Source organism: Ailuropoda melanoleuca, chromosome 12, assembly GCF_002007445.2.
Source record: "Ailuropoda melanoleuca isolate Jingjing chromosome 12, ASM200744v2, whole genome shotgun sequence".
In the NCBI taxonomy this organism is placed as follows: domain Eukaryota; kingdom Metazoa; phylum Chordata; class Mammalia; order Carnivora; family Ursidae; genus Ailuropoda; species Ailuropoda melanoleuca.
The window spans coordinates 6,677,855-6,699,863 of record NC_048229.1 but is presented as its reverse complement, the minus strand read 5'-3'; the positions used below and the strand labels follow the sequence as shown (position 1 = coordinate 6,699,863).

The 22,009-nt window shown below is 41.1% G+C and overlaps 2 protein-coding genes across 16 annotated transcripts in view; both read right to left on the bottom strand.

The window, feature by feature from the left end:
• Positions 1-8,099, bottom strand: part of VPS33A (VPS33A core subunit of CORVET and HOPS complexes) — a 23,940-nt gene extending 15,841 nt beyond the window's left edge. For both annotated transcript variants that reach the window (XM_002913084.4, XM_019800656.2), the window contains exons 1-4: positions 7,944-8,099; positions 5,898-5,963; positions 5,319-5,446; positions 4,252-4,438 (exon numbers count right to left, since the gene is read on the bottom strand). In XM_002913084.4, coding sequence (XP_002913130.1) covers positions 4,252-4,438; positions 5,319-5,446; positions 5,898-5,963; positions 7,944-8,045 — 483 coding nt within the window. In that variant the 5' untranslated portion in view covers positions 8,046-8,099. The remainder of the gene's footprint in view (positions 1-4,251; positions 4,439-5,318; positions 5,447-5,897; positions 5,964-7,943) is intronic.
• A 1,775-nt stretch (positions 8,100-9,874) lies between these two features.
• The window catches only part of CLIP1 (CAP-Gly domain containing linker protein 1), a 96,581-nt gene continuing 84,446 nt past the window's right edge, over positions 9,875-22,009 (bottom strand). For 7 of the 14 annotated variants that reach the window (XM_019800696.2, XM_019800661.2, XM_019800702.2 and 4 more), the window contains 7 exons: positions 20,881-20,933; positions 14,739-14,856; positions 14,507-14,657; positions 13,859-13,908; positions 12,893-12,898; positions 11,865-11,964; positions 9,891-11,532 (listed from right to left, as the gene is read on the bottom strand). In XM_019800696.2, the coding sequence (XP_019656255.1) occupies positions 11,261-11,532; positions 11,865-11,964; positions 12,893-12,898; positions 13,859-13,908; positions 14,507-14,657; positions 14,739-14,856; positions 20,881-20,933 (750 nt within the window). In that variant the 3' untranslated portion in view covers positions 9,891-11,260. Of the gene's footprint in view, positions 11,533-11,839; positions 11,965-12,892; positions 12,899-13,858; positions 13,909-14,506; positions 14,658-14,738; positions 14,857-20,880; positions 20,934-22,009 lie in introns of all 14 variants that reach the window. The other 7 variants (XM_011226250.3, XM_002913085.4, XM_002913086.4 and 4 more) reach the window with 4 other exon arrangements.

Below are 22,009 nucleotides of genomic sequence, written 5' to 3'. Positions count from 1 at the left end.
AGAGGAGCCTGATGTGGGGCTCGATCCCATAACGCCGGGATCACGCCCTGAGCCAAAGGCAGACGCTTAACCGCTGTGCCACCCAGGCGCCCCTAACCTTGAATTGTTTAATATAAGTGTCGGTGGGGTGATTATTTGCATTAATATCTCAAATCTATTGTGCACTTGTGGCATTTTAAGCCAGGAGGACATTTTGGGAGGGACAAATGCTAATACTGTTAACATTTAAATGCACATACTTTTTGACCTCTAAATCCCACATGCCCACACCATAGAACAGCCTACAGTTTCTATAAAGGAGACAGGCTTATTTTTTTTTTTTTAAGATTTTATTTAATTGACAGATAGAGACAACCAGCGAGAGAGGGAACACAAGCAGGTGGAGTGGGAGAGAAAGAAGCAGGCTCATAGCGGAGGAGCCTGACGTGGGGCTCGATCCCAGAACACCAGGATCACGCCCTGAGCCGGAGACGCTTAACCACTGTGCCACCCAGGCGCCCCAGGAGACAGGCTTATATACACTGATTTTTATGTGTATGATTAAACACTGTTACTGAGCATTCAATGGGTGAATTCTGATTCCCACATTTTATACAAACCAATGATGGAAAAGATCCTAATCACATCCCCAAAGCACAGAAAGACCTACATGTGCCTTCTGATGCCAAAAATCACTAAATTATGTTCATTGTTTAAAATCACATAAATATATAAAATTACATCAATTCCATCAGAAATTGGGGCTGAATTTCGCACTAGGTGGAATTCTCAGCCTTACCATCCAGGCCAAATCTTTGATTTCTAAACAGAATCTGAAGAAAACATACAAAACCAAGAGCTTGAAATTCCCAGCAGAAAATAATTCTGTCCTTTTTTTTGCAAATCATCAGAAAAACAAACAGGAAATCTCTCCTCTGGACAGGGTCTGTCATGCCGGGACAAGTTCCTCAGCTGCTACCAATTCGCATTAATTACAGAGATGTGAATTAATGACAGCTGGGGAAACCATTACAGATACATGATGAAACAGATATAGCAAAATGGTAATTCCAGAACCTAGGTGATGGGTATAAGGGTGTTCCTTGTCAAACTCTCAACTTTTGTGTATGTCTGAAATTTTTCATTTAAAATGGGGGGGGGGGCGTCTATACCATCTTTGGATGAGATTCAGTGTATAAGCAAACCAGTAGGGAACACGGTGGAAAAAGAGCCAAGAGGTTCTTTTCGTTACTCAAATTAGTCACTAGTGCCACTGAGATCTAGTGCCTCAAGTTAACTCTTTAAAGGCAGTGATCACTGTTAACAACATATTGGGGAAGAGAAAGTTTCAAATAATTTTTTTGCACAATACCAGAGGTTCTCAAAAGTTCTAGTCTCCAGACCAGTAGCATCACAAACCCATGAATCAAGGAAGGAAATATGGACAGATGTGAGTGCACTGAAAAACACGCATGGCAAAAACTACCACAAGCAAAGTCCAAAGACAAATGTCAAAGGAGAGTAAAGAACAGTCTACGTTTACAGGGCCCACATGCACAGTGACCTCTGAACAGGGTTATCCATTGCCTCCGACAGCACAAGATGAGAAAAGCTGATATGTCCTTCAGAAGTGGACTGGTTTGATAAATTATAGTAGCTCCAAACAAAAATACAGAAGCACTTTCATATATGGTAGAAAATGACCTTGATATATATTATTAAGAGAATAAAGTAAGATACCAAAGTCACATAGTATACGCAATCATTTGTATAAAAGTGGAGAGGGTATTTTATATATACTATGAGCTGTGGCTACATGAAGCATCTTTGGGAAAAAAAAAAAAAAGAATTAGTAATAGTGATTGCTTCTGACAGGGAATTAGCAGTTTGAGCACTGGGAGGCTTACTTTTCACTCTGTACCTTTCTTACTCAAAGAATTTATCATTGTACAGGATAATGTTTTCAAAACATTTGCAAGTCATTTTATTAAAGTACTATTCTTTTTTTTAAAGATTTTATTTATTTATTTGACAGAGAGAGACAGCCAGCGAGAGAGGGAACACAAGCAGGGGGAGTGGGAGAGGAAGAAGCAGGCTCCCAGCAGAGGAGCCTGATGTGGGGCTCGATCCCAGAACGCCGTGATCACGCCCTGAGCCGAAGGCAGAGGCTTAACGACTGAGCCACCCAGGCGCCCCTAAAGTACTATTCTTATGAGAGAAAGTGTTCTTCAAAATGAAGATGGTAAATAAAACAAATACATAAAATCACATTTGCAAGAAAACTCTCAGCTCTGGAGAACAAAGGCGTGCACAATTGCTACAAACGTAAGCGGAAAATACGCAGCAGAGAAAACCAGAGCTGGAACAACTGGCTACCCATCTGGAAAAAATTAAATGAACCTCAACCTCACACCACACACTCCACACAAATGCACAATTCAAGCTACACTAAAGACCTGACCTTGTTTTTCCATAAAAAGCAAAACTTCCAAGACTTTCGAAGGAAAATATAAGATTTCCTATGTCTTCAGGGTGGAGGATTTAATAATACTCAAAAAGCACAAACTAAAAGAATAAAAGTGACATATTTAAAGCTTACTACAAAGCCACAGTAGTCGAGAGAGTATGGTACTGGCATAAGCACAGGCATATTGATAAATGGAATAGTATTGGGACATCAGAAATAAACACTTATGTTTATGGACAACTGATTTTCAACAAGGGCACCAAAACAATTCAGCGAACGGTGCTGGAACAAATGGACAGCCACATGCAAATGAAAGAAGCTGGATCCCCACCTCACATCAGATAAAGTGAACTTAAAATAGCTCAAAGACCTAAATGTAAGACTGAAACCAAAAAATTCTTTGAAGAAAACAAAGGACAATCCATTACTCTGGGTTAGGCAATGATTTCTTAGATGGGACACCAAAAGCAAAAGCAACACGAGGGAAAAACAGATAAACTGAACATGTGCTGAAAAAAAATTTCTGTGTGTGTTGGAAGATACCACTTTTACCAAGTGAAAAAAAACTCACAGAATGGGAGAAAATATTTGCAAATCGTGTATCTGATAAAGGACTTGCATCCAGAACATTCCAGAATTCTTACAACTCTTCTAATGAAAAGATAAACTATCCCACTTTAAAAAGTGCACCATGGATTGAAATAGACATTCTTTAAAGGAAGACATACAAATGGCTAAGAAGCAGATGAGAAGGTGGCCAACATCATTAGTCACTATGGAAATGCAAATCAAAACCATAATGAGACAATGCTTCACACTCTCTGGCATGGCAAACTTCAAAGACAGACGACAATGTGTTGGGGAGGATGTAAGACTGGAACCCTTATCTATCTCTGGTGGGAGCAGAAAACAGTGCAGTCACTGGGGAGAAGTCTGGAAGCTCCTCCAAACGTTAAACACAGTTTTACCGTACGATCCAGCAATTCTACTTCTAGGCGTACATGAGAGAAATGAAAACACATGTACACGCAAAACCTCGTGTGAATGTTCACAGCATCATGATCACCGACAGGTGAAAACTCATCATCTGTAGTGGAGGTTATCATTACGACAGATATTGTTTGGCAATAAAAAGGAATGAAGGACTGATATCTGTTCCAATGTGGATGACCCCTGAGAGCATGAGGCTAAGAAAGACACCAGACACAAGAGACCACATGTTACATGATTTCGTTGATAAGAAATCTCTAGAATAGGCAAATCCATACAGATGGCAATGGACTAGTGACTGCCAGTAGCTGGGGAGGGACAGAGTGGGAGTGACTGGTAATGGGCAGAGGGTTTCTTTCTGGGATGATAAAAACGTTCCACAATGAGACGGTGGCGATAGCTGCACAGCCCTGGGAATACCCTGGAAACTGGTGAACTGCACACTTTAAAGGGTAAACACACACTTTTATGGCACATGAATTATGTCTCAATAAAGCTATTCCTAAATAAAAAAAAAAAACACTTTATAATGGGAAATGTTTACATCATAAAATATATTATAATTAAAAGACAACCACAGATGGGAGAATATACTTGCTGCTTCTATAACCCACAGTGATTCGTGTCCAGAATATGTAAATAATTCCTTAAAAAGAAAAAATGGGTGACAAAAATGAACAAGCTGAAAATGCGCTGAAGAGAAAAATCTTAAATGTCAATAAACATATGGAAAGACGCTCAGCTTCATGGTAATCACAAATGCAAATATGACAAAAACCAAAGTCTGACATTAAAAAGGAGAATGCCAAACTTACTTTGAATGCACCCTCTGATTCCATGGATAAGAGATCCCCATCAAATGGAATGAGGTCGAGGCTGTACTCCTCCCTATGAATAAAGGATCCCAGAACACCCAGATCCTTCAACCGCTGTTCGCACAGTAGACTACGTCGTGGCACAAACAAAATGTGGAAATCTCTTGTTGGACCACGTCTGTCTTCACTGCAAATGAAGTAACATTTGTTAGCTTACAAGCCCCTACGAGTCGTTGGCTATTTCACTTATTTTTTTCCCAGAGCCTGGCCCGCTGCCTGGCACACAGCAGGTGCAAAATAAATGCTGGTTGGATAAACATACACATATTGACTTTCAGATTCAAATTGTTACATAGTTGCTTTTTTGTTCTCTTTTTCCCTGACAGGAAAGAGGCATTGATTCACAGCCAGTGTTTCGTGATGCATTTTCTAGCTTTCTCTTAAACTGTTTATGGGGCTTTAAAGCTCTCAGGTTTATGGAAACAGGATATCTGTGTCTTACTGAAAACAAATGACTCTTTAACCCAACCAATGCAGTGACACAGTCTTACAGGAAAATGAAAGATCACTCTTGACTCCCAGATCTAGTCTCCTTGACAGTGGACTTCCCAAAATAGCCCAGATGCTTTTAAGATCTAAAAGGCCACATCAATCAACTGTACCACAGAGTGCAGATGGGGCTGAGAACCTCCTCTAAAGACTGGATGCTGTATTAAACTTTCATCAGTTCATACTTATTTTGCTTATGAAATTCAAGCACACTATATTGAGTGTATTGAAAAATAACCATTAGAGGTTTTGGTTTTATAATCAGTCCTTTCTATTGATATAGGTCCCAATTTTAGCTGTCCTGAAAATGGGGTTATATGTTGACCCCTTTCTCCACCTGTTTGAACAACTTCACGAGTTTCCCATTTGCCATCTTATGTTCTTTCACGCCTGCCCTGTTTTCTAAAGACCACCTTTCCATGCACTGGCAATACGAGGAACTGCACAGAGGCTCAGTACATTAAAACCATGAGAAGGACCAAACCTCTCTGGGACCAAACATAAACTCTGAGAGATACCTGAGCACATTTTCAGCAATTATATCCATCAGTTCTAGCCTGGGTCTGACAAAAAAAATAATATTCTTGACATCAGCTGCTGGCAAACGACTTCCTTTAAGTGTGAACATTTTTTCCACTTCATGTTCCTAGAAAAACACATACACCAAAGGTTAACAAAACCCCTGAACTTTACCTATCCTATCCAGATTCAGACATCATAAACACTCCCAGCCAAATAACATTATTACTTGATTAGCAAAATTTAGTTTCCCCAAAGCCAGATGTATAAAGGACAAAGCTTCAGGATTAAGTCACTGCTACTGCACCTGAATTCAAATGAGCCTCACACGAGGAACTGTCAGTGACACTAGGTAATGGTCACATAATACAAGACTAGTAACTTCCTAGAATTAGGATCAGCATAAAATCACTGGCCAATGGACCACTGTATAAAGAATGTTAGACATGCACTAGTATCAGTGTATATAAAGACCAAAGAGCTTTGCCAGCCAATTACTCAGGAGAAAATGTAAAATCCTATTATTGCTACAGTTTAGAATTATTAATCTCTAAATTAAACCCAAATAGCTTATTTACCTTCAGTAGTGAATATTGTGCAATCAGGCCAAATGGTCCTGTGAGGTACTCGTCCCAAACTATTGCCTGTGGGAGGGGAGAAACACTCTTGTTATGCTTAATACCAGGTAATACCAGGAATTTCAACAACACCTACAGAAAATAGCAGTCATACATAGTAGGAACATTTGCTTCAAACTCTGAATTAACAAAAATTTTAATTGGCTCTAACCACATTCATATCTTACAGATCTAAAGAAAAACCAGCATCTGGACAAGTGATGTTATTGTTGGCTTTTTGTTTGTTTTCTTTCGTTTTGTTTAAAGATTTATTTATTTATTTGAGAGAGAGGGAGTATGTGTGCAGGGAGAGGGAGGAGAGAAGCTCAAGCAGACTCCCTGCTGAGTGCAGAGCCCAGCTCGGAGCCCAACACGGAGCCCGATCCCATGACCCTGAAATCATGACCTCAGCCAAAATCAAGAGTTGGACTCTTAACAGACTGAGCCAAGCAGGGGCCCCAGTGATGCTGCTGTTGTCATGGGGAAGTTAAGACTTAATCACTGTCCTCAACAGGAAGAAGGAACTGTAGTTTGTTGTGTATCTGTGTCATGGTATTAATTATTAGATTGAACCAGATGGAAACTGCTAATGGCAGCAGCTCAACCTAGTATTTTATATGGAAATGTCACATAATCAAATTATATAAAATTAAAACCTTGGATATAGGTATTACAAATCTTATTTTGACAGAAAAGTTTTAAAAGCTTTGAGAAGTTTAAGTAACACGTCCAGGGTCACACAGGGACCTTGGACCTTACATATAGCATTGGGGAACCAACCTAGTACTCAGTGACCCACGAATCATTGCTCTGGGCCACTAAGAGCATTTCTACTACTAATCTCCAGTGATTTCTTCTTCTCCCCCCGCCCCTTTTAAATAGAGGGTACGCACCAGGTGAGTGGAGGGGCAGAGGAAGAGGAAGAGAGAGAATCTTAAGCAGCTCCATGTGGGAGCCCTGAGATCATGATCTGAGCCAAAATCAAGAGTCAGACGCTTAACTGAGCCACCCAGGTGCCCCCTTCTTCTCTTTTTTAACTGAAATTTTTACTGAGACAAGGGTAGATTAACATTTATTTGTAAGAAGTAATAGAGAGCCCTTGTATGCTCTGCCCAGTTTCCCCCAATGGTTACATTTTGCAAAACCAGAGTACAATATTACATCCAGGATACTGACATTGATCCAATCCATGACCTTATTCAGATTTCAGTATCATTTCTTGAGCCTGAACTGGGCACCTAGGACTTGGCCTCCTTTTTTTCTCTCAGTGGCTGCTAGTACCTACTCTATCTCTTGGGGTTCTATTCTTCCTAAGACTGATTCCTGAGATTCCCCAGGTTTTCCTTTTCTTTTTGGAGCTGTATTGCCAATTACTTAAGGGGCCTGATAAATCCTAAGGGGAGAGGAGAAAGGTGACACCACTTAGAAGAAATCCTATCGAGTCCCTGATCTACAATTTCTCACTCAGCTGTGAGCTGGGTAGTAGTAAACGTCTAACAGGATAAACAATCCCCAGAATGGTCACGGTAAAGCCTCAAATAACTATAACTCCTTTCATAATCCGTGTGAGCAGCAGGTTGCAAGATGTTGTTGCTTCGGAGGCTTTCGATAGTTCCATATGCAACGACACGCATGATCACTGTAACGCAAGGACACTGGACCATCTACGTCCTTGGGCCGGGCCCGCCCCATGCGTCCTGATCTCAGGGGGCACCAGACCTGCCCCTCTGGACATGAAGGGCACTTGACAGAGCTGGTTCACGAGGGGCTGAGGTACCACAGTGGCTTACTGCGCAGCAACAAAACAAGTGCTATGCCACGCCGACTCCGCACTGTGTGCCTCAGGACCCACCGGCTGGTCCCTCTCCCAGCCTCACTGGTCCCGCCTGTTCCCCTCCTCGGAAGCCCCAGGGACCTCGTACACCTGGAGCTCAGGCGGTCAGGCACTGGAACAGGCCAGGCCGGACTGGCGGCTGGAGAGCGCTGTCGCCGCCTCCCATCCCTCACCTTGCTTCCCGCGCACTTGTCCAGGAACTCGCGCAGCTCGCGACGCACCGCCTCGCGCAGCACGTTCAGGTTCACTCGTCCGTAGGACAGGTGCGCCGCCATCTTGCCCCACCGCCCTCTTTCCCGGGGGAGCACACGGACGCGGTCACGTGGCAACAGCGTCACGTGACTGGGGCGGCTGACAGCACGCAAACCCGGAAGCTGTAATGGGCTTGTTATCTTTCCTGGCCCTAGTGCCCTCAGCTTCTTCTACCGCGTGGGTTCCGACACTCCCCAAGACCCCCGGCACCATCCTCTCCCCTGCCTCAGTCCAGGAGTCGTTGGACGCTGAGAACTGCGTGAGAGACGGGGACTGGACCCTACTCGTTCTTCTTAGCAGCAAGCATACCTACTAATGAAAATCTTTTGTAGCAATCAGAAAGCCCTTCTCCTAGCTTAGTTCGTAGGCTAAAATTTACAAAAAAGGACAGCGGCTGAGGGAGCCTGTCATGTGACGTCACTGTTTCGCTCTTCCTGGTAAACTTTCACTACATGGTATTTTACACAAATACTATCCCACGTGGAATCCAGTTCCCACTGCATCAGTAAAATTCGTATGTTACCTTGTAAGTTGTGATGATCAAAAAGATGGTATTTACGTCATGTTTCATATTAAAAGCTTAGAAGGGTGCCCGAAACTTAATTGCTTAATAACTATCGTTTTAGGTGGGTATGTGCGTTTCAATACTTCGAGGGTGGAAATTGACTATTTGGGATGTGAAAGAGGCTTGAAAATGTTGGGTCTTCGAGTGGATGGCTCCTTTCAATCCTTTATATACTTTTTATTATGAAGAAAGGGCTCACTAAACAACTACCATGGAGTAAGCAGAGAGCAGAATTTGGGGATGATGCAGAAAAGCAATCCGTCAATCATACGTATATACACACTTGTACTCTCAATTCCGTCATTCCACCAAAACCACTTAGATTTTAAAATAACTTGTTTCCACTCATGCAGACTGCTCCTTGCCCTTTTTCTCAATCCAGTTTTCACAGTGGTTCTCAACCTGTATCACAAATTCTTGTCACGTGTGCAGGCTCTTTACGCAACTGAAAATCTGTATTATTTTGGCACCATCTGTGAGAATACATGTTGAGCTCAGCAAGGCTTGTCATGAACTGTTAAATAAAGCCATAACTTAGTTAAGAGGTGAAATGCCCAGGGCTAGTGAAGACCCAAACATGCATGAGTACAAATGAGCAAGACCAGGACGATAAGGTATGCTCCTCAGACAGCATCAGGATACTAGAAGAGGATCGACATAGGTCTTTAACTTGTATAGATACCCAATGTTTGGAAACATTGCTATACTTCCCTATAAATATTGCAGACCTTTTTCTTTTTAGTTTTTATGGATATAATTGACATGTCACATTGTATTGGTTTCAGGTGTACAACATGATTTGACCTAAGTATAAATTGCAAAATGATTACCACAGTAAGTTTATAGTTTGAGTCTTTTAATCCTGTAGGACTAGTGTCAGGGTATTATTTAGGTAAAAGTAATGTTCTTGTTCAACTAATAACTCTGCTTTGGAAATATCGACCTGCTGGGGAGTCTGTAATCATAAAACAAATGTTTGGTTCAGTTATCATTTTGCTGAACATCCCAGCAACTTTCAGAGTTTCTTTCCAAAACTTCGTGGATTGGTAGTTGGTGGTACCTGGTGCCATTTATGTTTTTGTCAGGTAGTACAGTGTGATATAGCATGGATGATACCCTTAGTATTTACTTTATGTTAAGTGGGTCATAGGATGCTTTGAGATGGGGGACACACTGATTTCTTAAAAGCTGTTCATCAACAAGACTGCAGTGGAAATTTCTATTTGGATATATAGTGCTTGCTCATTTAAAGAAAAAACATTATGACAAATAAACCTGAGAATAATATCAGTTTACTACCAACTGGCAAAAAAGAAGAACCATTTATTAAAGTAGATACAGAACACTTGTTTGCTCAAATTTTAATACTGCTTTACATTTTGTTTGTGAAACACTTCCTATTATAATATGTTTATAACCAAAAATTTCAACTCATTACAGGTTTTTCACTTGTCAGACACACATTTGATAATATTGAGGGGAAAAATACATCAAAGGCATATATACAATTATAGAAGTTCTTATTATACATGGAGCATGGAAGATACGTTTATTACTTTTTACATATCCTAGAAGACATTCAAATGAAGATAATAGATTCAAACTGGTTGATAAACTTCTGATGGTTGAGGTCCTTCATTTTATTTTTTGTGATAAGAAAATCCAAAATTATTAACGTTGAATTTCTCATCGTACATTCATCTAAAAACACAGTAAAAAGACTTGTAAAGGTTGTAGATTGGTTAATTTAGGTGTTTTATAGTGGCTTATTATCTAGTTAATTGACTGCTGGGGATATCTGCTGAAAAAACAAATTTAGAGAAAATTCTCCCAGTTATTTATATCTGACAAAGAAACAAAATGAAAACAGAAAAAATAGTTGCAAAGCCATGTGATGTTATATTCTGGCCTAGTCCATCATGTCTTGATGTGTTTTCTTTTTCATAAAGGTAAAAAATCTGAAAAGAAAGACATTGTGTTTTTTTCCCAAAATATAGATTTTTAAAAAATATATACATATAATATATAGAAGCTGAAATAATCAAAACCAACAAACAAAACACCACAGCAGAGTGAGTAGGTGCAGCATAGAGATTATCAAATGTCCCCAAAGCAGTTTGGGGCTTCCCCCTCCCTTTACCTGTTTCATGATTTTATAATCACACCTAAGTATTATCAAGCCTGAAATAAAGGCACTACTGACATCAGGTAGTGCAGAGAGCTCAGATACTTCTTTAAGAATAAAATACTTTAAATGAGTAGATGAAAATGCAAAATAGCACATTTTCCCAACTCATTCCAGTGTCAAAGCTTAACCAAAACATCTAAATATACAAACGCAGCCTGGAAAAATTTTAGTGCAAATATGAAAAGTAACAGCATAATTTAAAGTTACTTAAATAAGGTATTGTGAGGGTAGGGATTGTTCTAGGAGATTTTCCTCGAGACAGTAAATGTAATGGCATCTGGTGCAATGTCTTATTAGAACTTTTAAAAATCAAGACGACAAAATTAGAGGTGAAAATTCACCTACTATTTATTATTTTAAATTCTAAGGGGAAACTAAAAGGGTGATTTATTGAAGCTCAAAATATTTTCTTAGATTTGTTGATGGGGTCAAAAATAACGTGAGTTCTCCGGAAGTCTGCACACACGATGCTGGTGTTCCGTCGCCTACATGCTAGTGCATCTGACGAGCCCGGCGCGGCTGGGGGTTCCATCAGAATGTCTCGTCGTCATTGCAGTGGGTGGCCCAGTGCCCAAACACCTCACAGATTTCACAGTACGGGCGCTCCTCGCTCCGACTGCCGTGGTGTGTGGAATGGGGAGGGTCCTCTGACGCCTGCGCCTGGGTGGGGCAGTCCTCTGTCTCGTGTAGGTCAAAGCAGTCACATATGTCACAGAAGAGGCGAGGTTTCTTCTTGGACTGTTTCTCCTGGTCGTCACTAGAAATGTTAACATGTATAATCAGAAACTCATCTCTATCAGATGAAATTCAAGAGACAGTATCACTCTCAAAGAACAAAAAATAATCAAGCACTAATTATGGCTAAGTCTGGGAGCCTCAAGTATACGAATTCTACAGTCCACATTTTAAATTTTCACACTGAACCATTTATAGTGTTATATCACTCTTGCCAGATTTATGGAAATCGATTTATGGGCAAGGCAATTGTTTCTCCAGTTCACTGGAGAACTTAACTTATTTAGGTGGAACAAAGGTTCTGATCAGTATTGCTTAATATAAAATACCTATCATAATTGTTTAAGTCATCACCATTCCCATTAAGGGCTGCTTCTGACATCATCTCCACCTTCATCTTGAGGTCTTGATTCTTCCTCTGAAGGTCCACGATTACTGAATTTAGGAAATCAATCTGATTTGTCCGGGAAAAAAAAGAAACAAATGTATAAAACGTCTAAATGTAAAAGCTTGGAGTATCAAGAATGTCATGAAAGTATACTTTCACACTATGGCTGCAAAATGTGCTGGGCATCACAGGAGGGGCAAATAGTGGCCATTACGGAGCCCACGTTTAAACGTTTTATATGTACACACATACCTATACAAAACTCTATAAAGCATAACCAGTTAATTGGTTAAGCTCTAGAACAAATCCAGAACTTTTATGCTTTGTAGATCTGAACAAGTTCATGGAAATTCCCCTCCGACTGCTGCTTAACATCTACTGACTGGTCAGAGTGGGACAGTCAATACATGTTATCTTCAGAGGAAATGAAGGTGTTTCAAAGAGAAGGCTCAAGCTCCCTTTCAGCTGAGGAGACAGTGGCACATGGCGACAGGGCAGTGTTCAGGTACCACACGGACGAGGAGCACCTGTGCTAAGATTCACTGAGCAGTGGGACAATGAGGCGACCATCAGGAGGAGACACTCCTGTCCTAACGTCTCCTTTCAAACCAAGGGCACTTCAATTTAAAAACAAAATGTTTTTTTCCCTCTTATATAATATATAATAAAAAGATCCAATTTCTCTATCCACTGAATAAATCCTACTTTATAATATTAAAAATGATATATTTCACTTTTTAAAGAAGTATTTGGCCTTATTCTCATGCCAGCGCAAGTTCTGAAACAGTTAGCAAGCACTAGCTTCAGGAATCTCTGCAGGGGGCCCCTTCCAACACTGAAGGGAGGTGTACATTTTCTAAGACTTTATCCTGTTAGGAGCTACACTGCAGGAAGAAGAAAAAGCCATAAAATGGATGTAAGTATAGTGGGAAACCACACACACACCCCCACCCTCCCTCACACACGATCACATATTAGGAAACATAAAACAAACCATTTGCTGATTGGAAGACAGTGTTGGCAGCGGCAGATGAAACAAACAGAAGCAGAGAGAGGAAAGGGGAGAAGAAAAAACGGTTAATTGAGTCTATGCTTCTCAGATGCACAGACTAAGCAGACAACACTATCCGAGGTGAGTTAGTACATCTGTTGAACCCTTTCGTGTCTTTCGAAGGAGATGTTGGATAACTAAAACAAACTGCAAACTCACTAAATCTCTCTTTATTTAAACGTGATGGTTTTTGTACCTTTGAGTTTTGAACAGAATATAACCAAACTGTACTTTTAAAGTCGAAGATGGACGTTAGTTGCTTATGTGCAATCATATTCCCAAATACAGAACAGTTGGCCTCCATATAATCCCATTTTTAGAACTAAGGCTGTTTTGATCATTTTGGCTTTCGGGAAACAGTTTTCAAGAACTCTGTCTTTTTAAGGTCAAGAGGAGCAAGGAATCTTTTGACAGAGCAATTCTACTTCTAGGAATCTGTCCTAAAGAAACACTAGTACATCTGCAAAATGATAGATGTTCAAGATAATTCATTATAGCATTGTTCCTAATATACCTGAAAGATCAGAAACATCCCAAATGTCATATCAACTGACAAGGAACTGATTAAATCACAGAACATCCACATAAGGGAATACTATACGGCTACTAAAAAGATGAGATATGCCACCATTTGTGTCAAAAGGAGAGGAAAAGACAACTAGTTTTGGTTTTTATATACAGGTTTTTAAACCTCAGGAAGATTTTTTAAAAAGGTACCAATAAGAATGATTACCTGTTTGATGGCTTGGGAACTGAGCGGACGAGAGATGGCGTGTGGAGGGAGATTTTCTACTGTTCATATTATTATTTATTGTTTAGACCATATGAACATATTGCCTCTTCAAAAGGTTAAATGATCTTTTAAAACAGTGAGTAAGCCAAGCAAAAAAAAAAAAAAAGGAATATTACCTGACTCTCCTGGGCTCTTTCGTCCTCTTCTGCCTGAGTATCAGTATTACCTTAATTAAAAAAAAAAAAAAGGACAGGGATTCACAAAACTTGCCATCTTTTTTCCTGGGTTACTGTGACCAATAGGCCAGCGTCAGACACATACTTTCACGTGGAATTCCCAAATGTGTTCTTTGGGTACAGTGCATGGGTTCCTGTCTGGCATCTGGGGCCCTGAGGGATGCCACACACACACTGGCCCTCCCCCGCTCAAGTGCTCCCTCGGGGCTGGCCTACTGCTGCCGAGGATGCCCGTCACACCCACCTGGAACTCCAAGCAGCAAAGCCAGCTATCACTTGCTCACAAAGGGACCTCTGCTCCCCGGGATGGCGGTGCGCTTTCAGAGCCCACAGCTGCTACTGGGAGGGCAGCTGTCACTTAAGTCTCCTACTGCTGCCAAGACTCCAGAAGGGGGCATACCAGCACAGCCCTGTGCAGAGGACCTTGGTCATGACTGGCCCTTATCTGATTCGGTGGTGGGAGAGCCAAAGGCAGGTGGGCCGGTCGGGGCAGCACAACAGCTGCCTTCCAGGGACATCTCACTACCAGTAGCTCCTCTGCAGGAAGCGGCGGTGTTGGAAAGAAGCACCACGGGGCCATCACTATACCTGAGGAGCTGCCGAGCTGCCTCCTGTTTTCTTTGAGTTGAAGCTCCAAGTTCTTTACCTGGAGTTCAAGCTTCGCCTTATCAGACTCCAGAGACTGAACGACCGAATGCAAGGACTTGGCGGAGGCGCTCTCTCCCCTGAGCACTGTGACCTGAAATGCAGCGGGTTAGCTTAGGCTCGAGGCTGCAACAGAAGGAGGCAGCGGGAACGGTCCCCTTGGGTGGTACTCTACCTCATTCCTCAGTTTTTCCAGCTCTGCATCCTTTTCGGTGAGTAAGGCACTAGTAATACTGATGGATTTCTGCAAGGAAGCTTTTTCTTCATCTGCGTCTTTTATTAACTTGGATTCTCTAAAAGACCAAAGAGTTAAAAAAAAAAAAATTCCAGAAATCAACCGAGAGAGTGGTGAGCGTACAACAGCCCTAGAACGAACACGCAATTAACTTGAGTTAACGTAAAGAAAAAAGTATCACGGGGAAGTTTTAAAGGGGGCTAAGGCTATTATGCTTGCAAAATTTTACGTGAAATGTTACTCACTGTGAGGGAGAACAAGTTTACCTATGCATAGACATGCCAGACTCTGCATATCATTGTATCCATTTGAATTTAAAGAAACAAGTTAATAACTTTGGAAGAGGAAGAATTAACAAAACAAAACAAGACTGTTACCCCCAAAGAATTCTTTTAAAATCTACAACCCGCCCAACTGAATTCTGTTACTTCTTGAATAAATTATTACCAAGCAATAACAATTAAAATACACACATGCAAAGCGAGTATACACAGATGTCATGCAGAGCAGTTTTATGCTGGAGGTATCAATTGGTTCTCACTAATTTCAGTAACTTTTAGCAACTTCCGAGAATGTGTTTTTGAGATCTCGTGGGCCAAAACAGTAGCAAAGGTTATTACTACTATTCACACTGAAGGATTATGACTTTTCATCCATAGTATCTGGAAAGGATATTACGTTGCTCAAAGAAATTAAAGGTAATGACATAAAGACTGGAACAGAAATGTTAAAATGGATTTCCAGGTGTAGAACAAAAGTACGGGGGGGGGGTGTCTAGAGGGAGGACGTCAGAGCGCTTGGTTTATGTTCTCAGACTGACTCAGCATTTGGTTGTCAGCAGAGGGAGTGGGACCAGGCCTTAATGAGAGGAAAACATTTATCCCAGAGTCAAGGGCGGGAAAAGGAAGGGGAAGATGAAGGGAAGACAGGGAGGGAGGGCGAAGACACAATAGATACAACCCAGAAGGGCAGGCTACTGTGTGTTTGTGTGTGTGTATTTAAATTTTTGTTGTAAAAATTATATGCACTCAAAAGTGCCGCGGTCATGAAAGACGAGGAAAGACTGAGGAACTGTCACAGACTGAAGGACCCTGCAGAGGCATGACCACTAAATGCAAGGTGGTTTCCTAGGCTGAATCCCAGAAGAGGAAAAAGACATTAATGGGAAAACTGGGGAAATCAGAATAAAGTCTAGAGTCTAGCTAAGCAAACTGCACCAACAATGCTTTCTCAGTTTTGAGAAATGTACCAAGGAGTGTACGATGGGCTTATCAGGGGACACGGGGTGAAGGGTACGTTCCGCCTCTGCTATAAATCTAAAACTCTTCTGTAAATCTAAAGTTTTAAAATAAAAAGGTTTTAAAAATCACATGAAGTGTGAAACAAGAGGGAAAAAGTCCTTGTATCACAAAAATATTTTGGGAAAAACACGACTGGGAAAAAAAAACGTCCTAGCTAGCCTCAGACCATCCAACCTACAATACTGCATTAATGTAGGTGATCATCAGTGAGAGTTCGAAACTTCAACAACACGCAGCCAAACTGCTCCCGGTTCTCGAAGAAGGAACTGAGTGAATGCGGAGCAGGTCACGGTTCAGTCTGTTTTAGAACTGACTGGAAGAATTGGAAACTGAGGCCCAGGTTAGAAATGGCATAATGTATGTCTGGTTAGTGAGACCCAAGATATCCGGCACACGAATTACAGAATTCTCATGATTTATGGTAAATTGAAATTCTACACAAAGATGAAAATATAAGTGTTGTATTTATCTCGTTGTGTGGCTTACACTTACACTCCAGAATGATAAGTAGTAAGAAAAGAATCTGAGACTTACAGAAATTTCTTGAATTCAACACCCAAGCATGATATGAACACTGGAGAGGGGGGTGGGTATTGGTGCTGTGAAATCACTAAGTGAACAACACCTTGCTAGGAAATAGGATCTTGTTTAGGTTAAAACAAAGCAAAGATTTTAATGGAAGGAATAGACAGGCACTTCTTCCACCTGGAAAGTAAATATCTGATGTTATCTGAAGTTATCAAAAAAATCCGGGGCTCCTTAAGTTTCAATTAAACTTATTTGGTAGTTTATTCTATTGTAAAAATATTTCAAGAGTTTCATTTGTTATAAACCCAAGTCAAATTTGAAAAATGTAGTTTTACTAGGATTTGGGGGTTACTGAACAGAGTTAAGTTCTTCTATAATCAGAACTCTAGGCAGCCAAAATCTTGTAGGGTCTTTGTGTCAGGGAGGGAGAGAGACACCATCAGCTGGCAGAAGGGAAAAGGTACGGGAACCTCTGTCTGCTTAACACATACACACAAACCCCTGAAGGAGGCTGCTTTCTAAGGAAGATGGCAAGCAGAACGTTTCTTGTGCAAGTTATCAAAAGACACATGGTTAGGGGCGCCTGGGTGGCACAGCGGTTAAGCATCTGCCTTCGGCTCAGGGCGTGATCCCGGCGTTATGGGATCGAGCCCCACATCAGGCTCCTCTGCTATGAGCCTGCTTCTTCCTCTCCCACTCCCCCTGCTTGAAAAAAAAAAAAAAAGACACATGGTTAAGAAAGGGATCTGCCTCGTGATTTATATACCAAATGACAGGACAAATAGCCTCTGTGGCATATTTCATTGCTGGTTTCCTAGGCTATTTCTAAGCCCTAATCCCACTGTGCAAACCAAGAGGGACTAATTTAAACCACTTATGCCAACATTACTGATATCTGAGTCACAAACCACACTGCCGGGGGCGGGGGGCTCTGTTACCTGGAAGCCATGCCGGCCAGAGTGACTTGGTGTTATTGAAAGTGTCAAGAAGGGAAGATAAACATGATATGAAAGAACAGCCATGGGGGCCAGAAATCTTTCCCCTAAGGGGAACATATTACCCAGATTCTTTCCTTACTACTTACCTAAGAAATAAATTCTAGTAATGAAGCAAATACCTTAAAGTGTTACTGGGCAAGCTTTAAAAATGCAAGATAACAAGAACCAAATATTAGAAACATGAAGAGAAATGCAGGTACAGTAAGGAGAGCTAAATTTGCGCTGAAGTTCTTTGCTGTGTATAGGTATAAAAACGGCGTGTGTGTGGTGTGTGTGTACTGCTGAGAATAGTTTACAAAACAAAAGCAAGACACAGAGGGACAAAGGCAGCCAAAAATATATACAACATTTGTTTTACTAAAAATATATGAAATTTATTTATTATAACGTGGATAGACTTTCTTTAGTCTTACCATTAAAGACACACAGATAGAGCAAAGGAAGCAGGAGTAGGGAAGGGAAAAGAGAGGGTGAAATGAGCATTGGTAAGGAGCGCAAGCTCGAGACAGTCAGACAGTAAGCAACCCACAGTGCGCTTAACGAGCTCAAGTAGCACAGGACCTCTTCAGACTCGGTCGCTTAGACGGTATCGCCAACCAGTTTCCATTTCTGACATTTATCCTGCATTGACACTAACCGAATTAATTCTGACTCCAGAGTCCACGTCTGAGATTTGGGCTCTCAAGTCCCTGCAGTGACACCACAAAGCCTAGAGAAGGGAGGGAAGCCAAACATGTTCCCAAATCTGCTGTAGGCTTCAGTGGACGGAGGAAGCCGCTTCTCTACTTCCGTCAGGCAGAGCAATTCAAGGATGGCTCTGCTCTGCCAGGTTTCTTGAAGCCCGTTTTGAAAGAGGTCTGCCTAACTTGGAAACCAGTTTCCAAAATAATGATTACATGCTAAAGTTGGGAGAAAAACCTTTACTACATGTTGCTTGCAATTCAATGTTCAGATACCAAAAGACTGTAGCAAATACAGGACAATGCTACCACTGAATAGTAAGTAGTTTGTGCCTAGAGGTCAGGAATAAGTTCTGCACTTCAATATAATCGCCATGTGAATGACACAATTAGATACCACCTTGACTGTGTTCAGTTATCACTTCTCAATGAAACTCTTGACTAAGATCTCAGTTCTTGCATGAACAACTACATTGCAAATACCTTTATGATTTAAGTAGTTTCCAGCCTTTTAAATTAAGAGCATAACAAATTCTTTTCAGTACACGATGCTCAATTTACTGAACTATCACACACACAGACCTACATATGAATCCATTATCAAACTGGCTTTTAGAGGGCATTGAAGGGCCCAAATTATTAGCTAAAGTATCTTTGCATTCAGATTTCAGACATAATGTTCCATGAGGACTAAACTGACAAAATAACAGTAGGAGAAGCTAGGTTTTTAAAATTTTCACTTTCAGAAAAAATAACCATCTCTATTTGCATTTATTGACATAGAGTCATTTTCAGGAGACAGTCTCCTAAACTTATCCAGGACTTAAAATGGGAGCAAAGTTGGTGAAATAAGAAGTGGCCTCAACAAGCACCCAAACTTGTTCCATCTTTTTAAGTTGAGAAAAAAGTCACACGCCTGATCACATTTTCAAAGGCATGTAATTCAAAGTCACATCGTAAAGACTAAGGAAGCATAACAGCTTTATTCTAAAAAAAAAAAAAAAAGATTTAAGAGTAATAATAAATAAATGTACAGTGAGAAAAGAGCCCGCATCATAAAAATCTGAAGCCCTTGGTCTTAGGCCTGCATTTAAGCTCTTGGTCAAGTTGCCTAACATTCTGGGCTTTTCGTTTCATTCATCGTTTGTAAATGCAAGCCCCACCATATATTTCACTGGGTCGTTCTGAGATGAAGTTTGTGAATTATGAATACAAAGGGATAATGCCAGTACTTGCTTATTTACACCAGCCCATTTTCATATGCTCTCTGACCAGAATGACACAGGAATAAGCCCTATTAACTTTATCACACACCCCTGATAACTGCATAGGGAGGTTCTCTTTAGAGAAACAGAGCCTTATCTACGTGAAATCAAATAACCGGAACCCCCCCCCCACCGAACCCCCCGGGCAGAGCTGTGGCTGTCTGCACTCAGGTGCTGGGGAAGGCATAGCAGACCAGTCACCACAGCTCACGGCCGCCTGGAGGACAGCTGGCTGGACTGGGATGGGGGTGCTGATGAAACGTGCACGCGTTCTGGTGTGAAACTTGACAGAAGAACGAATGTAAGTATTTCTTAATTTAAAAAAGAAAGGAGGAAAGGCACCCCTGGACCAAGGCCTAACGTCCTGTGGAATGCAGCTTGTGGATCCCACGATCTTTGTGGGCTGAATAGAGCCTCAGTTCCTAGGCAACCGCCATGTTGGCGGGAGGAAATGCTGCCAGGGTAAAACACGCAAGTCAGCGGTGAGGGGAACTTCCTCCGCCCTGACATGAAAGAATAAAATACTGTGCAACAGCAGGGATGAATTCTTGATTAAGACATTCTTAAAGAGTTATTTTAAGTTTCGTTTTCATTAAGAAAAAAAAAAGTGTGTCCCCACTGCGCTGCCCATCTCCTCAGTACCGCACAGGCTGCGGTTGTCAGCAAGGGCACACGCCGTCTGCTTGGCGTGCAGCGTAAGGCACAGAACTTCTCTAGACACAAACTGCGCATTTTAAAAGAGCAGACAGACTGTCAGGATATAGAAGCATCAGGCTTCTAAACGATTATTTCTCTGGGCTGGTTCATCCTTACTCAAAAGTGCTGGAAGGTTTCCATTTCAGTATCATTTGATTACCATGAGAGAATAACAATAATAAAGCTCTTTTTTTGAAAAATAGAAACATTCAAGTTGACACTAGCACATTATTATTGAAAAGTTAAAATTTTTATATAATGCAATCAGTATTTATATGCCGATCAATTATTTTATGCAAAACTACAGCATTTTTAGCTCCTGAAAATGAGGACATAACAGCAGTATAAAGAGACAATCTGATCTTTGAACACTTCTGAATAAATGCAACTGAAGGAGGCTTAAAAGTTAACCTATTCTTTGTCTTGGTAATTAATACTGTAACTTTTGCAAATACATTTTCATCATTTATCAATCACGGGCACCAAACTACCACAATCCAATTTTCTGAATATAAGAAGGTGGAATGTTTTCCACAAGTCACGTAGGCATCATGTTCTGACATTTTCCTAATTAAACACATACACGCAACAGTAAACACAAAAAGAAAGCCTACCTCTTTTTCATTTCTAACAACTGATTGTTGAGCACAGATCTCTCCTCTTCTAGCTGGAAAAAAACACACACAAAAAAGTTCAGTTCGTTATAGAAGTCCACAGACAGACCTAGTTCTCATTCCACATGTCCCATTCCCAGGCTCCGGGACAGCTAAAGCGATGGGCCTTCCTCACTGGCAATGAAAGAAAGAGCAGTGGTTAGTACATCACGTACAGTTGTTAATTTACAAATCATTTATGACCCGAATGACTCCCCTTCCTCAGTACAGGCTGTATCTTCAACATTCAATAAATGTTTCATTCATTTCTTAAATGAATGAGTGAAAGCTTCACTGTTAACATTCTGGCTCCTTCACTGTAGTCACACAGATCAAGTGTCGCTAACTCATGGGGGGTTAGGAACAAGCTGTTTACTCCACATGGGCCTCGTTTCATGCCTTCCACATTCCAGGCATTGGTTTCTCACCTATAAAATAAGAAAGTTAGAAGAGAATTTCCAGTGGCCCTTTAGTTCTGAAATTCTATTATTCTATGAAGGATGAAAAACAAAAGATTCAGTTAGTTAATCCTGTGAGAGAAGACTCATCCCCCACCCCCTGATCTGTACTACACAGAGTTTACTATATTGAAACAGTAATTTCACTCACAGTTAATAAAACTAAGGGGTGAGGGGCTGGGTGACTCAGTCGGTTAAGCGTCTGACTTTGGCTCAGGGTTTTGGGATGGAGTCCATGTTGTCGGGCTCCCTGCTCAGTGGGGAGCCTGCTTCTCTCTCTGGGGCTCCCCCTGCTTGTGTTCTCTCCACCAACCCACCTCAAGTAAATAAATAAAAAATCTTAAAGAAAAAAAAAAAAACCTAAGGGGTGAGATACACTCCTTTGTGGTTTTTTTTTGTTGTTTTTTTCCCCAAATCAAAGAATAACACCAAAGACTATGGAATGGTTTCTAACAGCCCAGAATTAATTAATTAATTTTTTTTTTTCTTTTCTGGTTGTTCATTCTAGAATTTTTTTTTTTTGATATAGTGTTCCATGATTCATTATTTGCGTATAACAACCAGTGCACCATGCAATACGTGCCCTCCTTAATACCCATCACCGGCCTATCCCAGTCCCCCACCCCCCTCCC